We start from the raw sequence: 3,644 nt of genomic DNA, 5'->3' as shown, positions 1-3,644 counted from the left end.
CATTCTTCTTTGTAAATATGCTGTGAAAGAGTATATATTAAACTATTTTTGTAAGAAACATTTTTCTTGGTGTTGATTTGTTGGTTTGTATTTTTGTATGAATTAAATAGTTTTACTATTTTCTTTTACTAAGCTCAGAAAAATAATGCTTTATTGATAATATTATGATAAATATGTAGATGTTAAATTAGTTTACATCTCGTGCTGAAACTGTTGAGATCAGACTGAAATCATCAGAGATCTTGTTCAGAATAAACTTCAGCTGACTGTATCTGGACTCACACACTGTTTTTAGCCAAATGTCTATCTATGTAAGATATTAGATCTCACATCTTCTGACAGCTCAGTCTGCTTTGATAGAATAACCAGCAGAGGGCAATAAACACCAATCACACTCTTCCTTTAGTGGGAGGAGCCAACCACACTCCTCCTTTAGTGGGAGGAGCCAACCATACTCTTCATTTAGTGGGAGGAGCCAAACATACTCCTCCTTTAGTGGGAGGAGCCAACCACACCCCTTGTAGGAATGATACTTTCGGTTTTGGTTTTGCTTCGATCTCACTAAACGCAGTGGTTTATGAAATTTAAACAGCCAGAATATAAAACTCGTGCAGAACTTTTACAATGTAGGTTTCTTTTATCCTTTTAAATATAAAGCTTGTGTGTTTTTGCCTCATATCAATAGTTGTGTTTATTTGTGGAATAGGGTTGTCTGCTAAAGATGCTAACGTTAAGGAAATAAGTGAACATGTTTATCATTATGCTGATGAACAAAGATTATGCTAATGTTTTTTATTAGTGTGATTTCTACGTTGATGTGTGGATTGTTTGGTTACTCTGTCTGTTTGTGTCCATTGGGCTTTTGGGTTTGACAGATCATGTTATATTTATAAAACCAAAGACTCAGATTATAGTTTGATGTTTCTTAGACATTTTTATCATGTAAGACCCACATGTGTTAAATCTTTAAATAACACTGAAGCTGAAGGTTTGTAGTCGCTGTATTGTGGTCAGTTCTGTAATATTTGTCCACTCAGCAGTATTTTATGGCTGTATTAATGTGTTTGTGATGTGTGTCTGTATCTGTCTCATAACAGCTCTTATTCTCAACAGGTTTAACCGGTTGAATCTTGTGCTGTTTTGTCTCGTCTATCACAGCGGTCAGTGTACTTTATGTTCATAAACTCTATTTATTCTTGTGTTCAGCGTCAGCTAGAGTTATTCTAGTGAATTATTTCTCTGTTGTGTCACTCAGTGAAGACTTGTGTTAACATTTGTGGATTGATGGTGGAAATATTCACTGGTTTATCATTCAGTTCATTTATTAATAAACATTGTTCAGGAATTCATTACAACTGCACTCGTACATCTGCTGCAGCTTTATATTATTTTCATCAACATTTGAAATGTTAAAATGTGCCACTGCTAATATTGCTCGCTCTTATTGCCCTCGTTTATATTTTTTATAAATTTTTTATAACAAATATCTTTGCTGCAAAGTGCTGTGTTCATTATTATAAACAATTGCTGTCCTTTTTTTGGTAAAAGCAGGAAAGAGTTCAAGCTAAGTAGTTTATAAGGTAAAGCTCTGGTCGCTGCATTTAGACTTCTGACTGAACCTGCTGCTTTCTATTAATTCATCAACCAGATCTCATTAGTCATTAGTGCTTGAGATTGAGCATTTAATGCTTTTATTTCATGAAGAGACAATGAAGTAACCTGAGGTTAAGTGTTTAGATGAAGAGCACAAAGACAAAATAGATCATGTCTCTGATGAGCAATGAGCATCCTTAATATTTACATTCATTTCTGATGCTGAATATTAGAGAAACTCCTCCATCAGTTCACAGCTGATGAATCCACTTAGATGTGTGAAGAAATATCTTCAGCAAAAGAAAATACAGTTGACTAAATTAACTCTTATTAGAATATTTTATAATAACATTAATTACTGAGAATAGACAGAAACACATTTTTCAGTATTGATATTTTCTATTGAATGAATATTATACTCTCTGTATTTGCAGGAAACACCTCTATATCTGTGAGAGGAAAAAATGGAGTAAATGTCACACTAACATGTGAATCTGAGGTCAATAATATTGTTCACACTGAGTTATTCAGTGAGTCAGAAGAGATAGATGTGTGTCAGGATGAAGAATGTAGTGTTCGAGTGTTTAAAGAAGGAAACTGTGACGTCGTCATCAAGAATCTGAGCTTCAGTGACGCTGGGAAATACTACTTGCATGTCTATTACACTAATGATCAGACAGAGCTGAAGCGACTAATCAGGACGTACCATCTTCATATTCATGGTAAAGACATAACTGATCAAACATCAGCATCTGCTTTTTTAAATGATTACATTTGGTCATCAATCATAAATATGTGTTTATGGCTTTGATTGATTGACAGCATTATAATAATAATTAATGTCTCTCTGTTTCTCCTCAGATGAGATTACTGTGAAAACAGGCGAGGAGCTAAAGATGTCTGTTCTGTTGTCTAATGCTGATAAAGTGGAGAAAAGCTCTAGTGGAGAGTGGAGGGAGGTTTGGAAGAGAGACCACGGGGTCTGGAGTAACCGACTGATGGATACTGATGGGAATCTGATCATTAAATCATTTCTGGACAGAGATGCAGGAACATACAGAGTTCTGGACACTGAAGGAGAAATCTTGATCACACTCACAGTCACAGGTGAGAGAAACTCAGATTTGTGGAAATATTATTAATAAAGCATGTGGACAGCTGAGGTTTATTCATCATGATCTGAACATCACATTGATGCTGAACTGTGAGACTGACCTCTCAATATCTTCTAGAATCAGGTACAGAATCAAAGGACAAACTGAGCTTCACAGATAAAGACAAAACTGAAGACACTGAACAACAGAGTAAGTAAAACAAGCTTTACAAAATCCTCAAGCAGTGAGTTTAATAATGAAAAAATATTTTTAAACAATTGTACTCTTCCCACATTTCCCCTTCCATCTGCAGCGAAATGGATTGTGCCAGTTGTAGTGTGTTTGGTGATTCTGGCTGTGAATGTGATTTCTGTCATCATATGGCGACATCAGCACAGAGGTCACACACAGGTTCCAGTACAGGAGAATACAGAGCCTCCACACATACTGTAGAAACTGGAGAAATCTAGTAGAATGCAGTAGAATTACCAGAAATCATCATAGATAAAGGTGATCAACGTTATGTTTATTTGCACTGATCATTCACTCTAAGACCAGCAGAATATGAATATGATCCCACAGCATAACAGAGCAACTAGATCCTCTGATTTTACTGTAATTTATATGTATTTCTATGTATGTTCTGCACTATCATGTTTCTTTCCATCTTCAGAGTTTTTTCTTGCTGCTGTTGCCTGTTACTATTCTTTGTAAAGCTGTATTAAAACAATATGCAGTGAGAAAGATGCAATACAATTTTTATTTCAGTTTTCTTTTTGAAAAGGAATCAGCTGATTTATAAATGTTATGATCACTTTTACAGTAATATTCTTATTGTTTGTAATGATGTATTTTAATATGGAATTTGATAATATTTTACTTTTGTTATGTTTTTGTCTGTTATTTAACTTAAAATCAAGAAACAACAAATGGACTTTACACTCTTATTGTTCTTTA

The 3,644-nt window shown here is 34.5% G+C and overlaps 1 protein-coding gene across 1 annotated transcript; it reads left to right on the top strand.

Moving 5' to 3' along the window:
• Positions 1-534: 534 nt before the first annotated feature.
• LOC107568020 (uncharacterized) lies at positions 535-3,396 on the top strand. The gene is made up of 6 exons (XM_016253850.1): positions 535-626; positions 1,114-1,160; positions 2,028-2,315; positions 2,455-2,700; positions 2,826-2,897; positions 3,001-3,396. Coding segments are annotated over exons 1-6 (795 nt in total). The 5' UTR covers positions 535-624; the 3' UTR covers positions 3,141-3,396.
• Positions 3,397-3,644: the final 248 nt, after the last annotated feature.

The sequence above is a fragment of the Sinocyclocheilus grahami genome, unplaced genomic scaffold (assembly GCF_001515645.1).
Source record: "Sinocyclocheilus grahami isolate Dianchi unplaced genomic scaffold, SAMN03320097.WGS_v1.1 scaffold1207.1, whole genome shotgun sequence".
NCBI classification, from domain to species: Eukaryota; Metazoa; Chordata; class Actinopteri; order Cypriniformes; family Cyprinidae; genus Sinocyclocheilus; species Sinocyclocheilus grahami.
The sequence above is the reverse complement of the archived record's forward strand: the minus strand, read 5'-3'. Positions and strand labels throughout refer to the sequence as shown.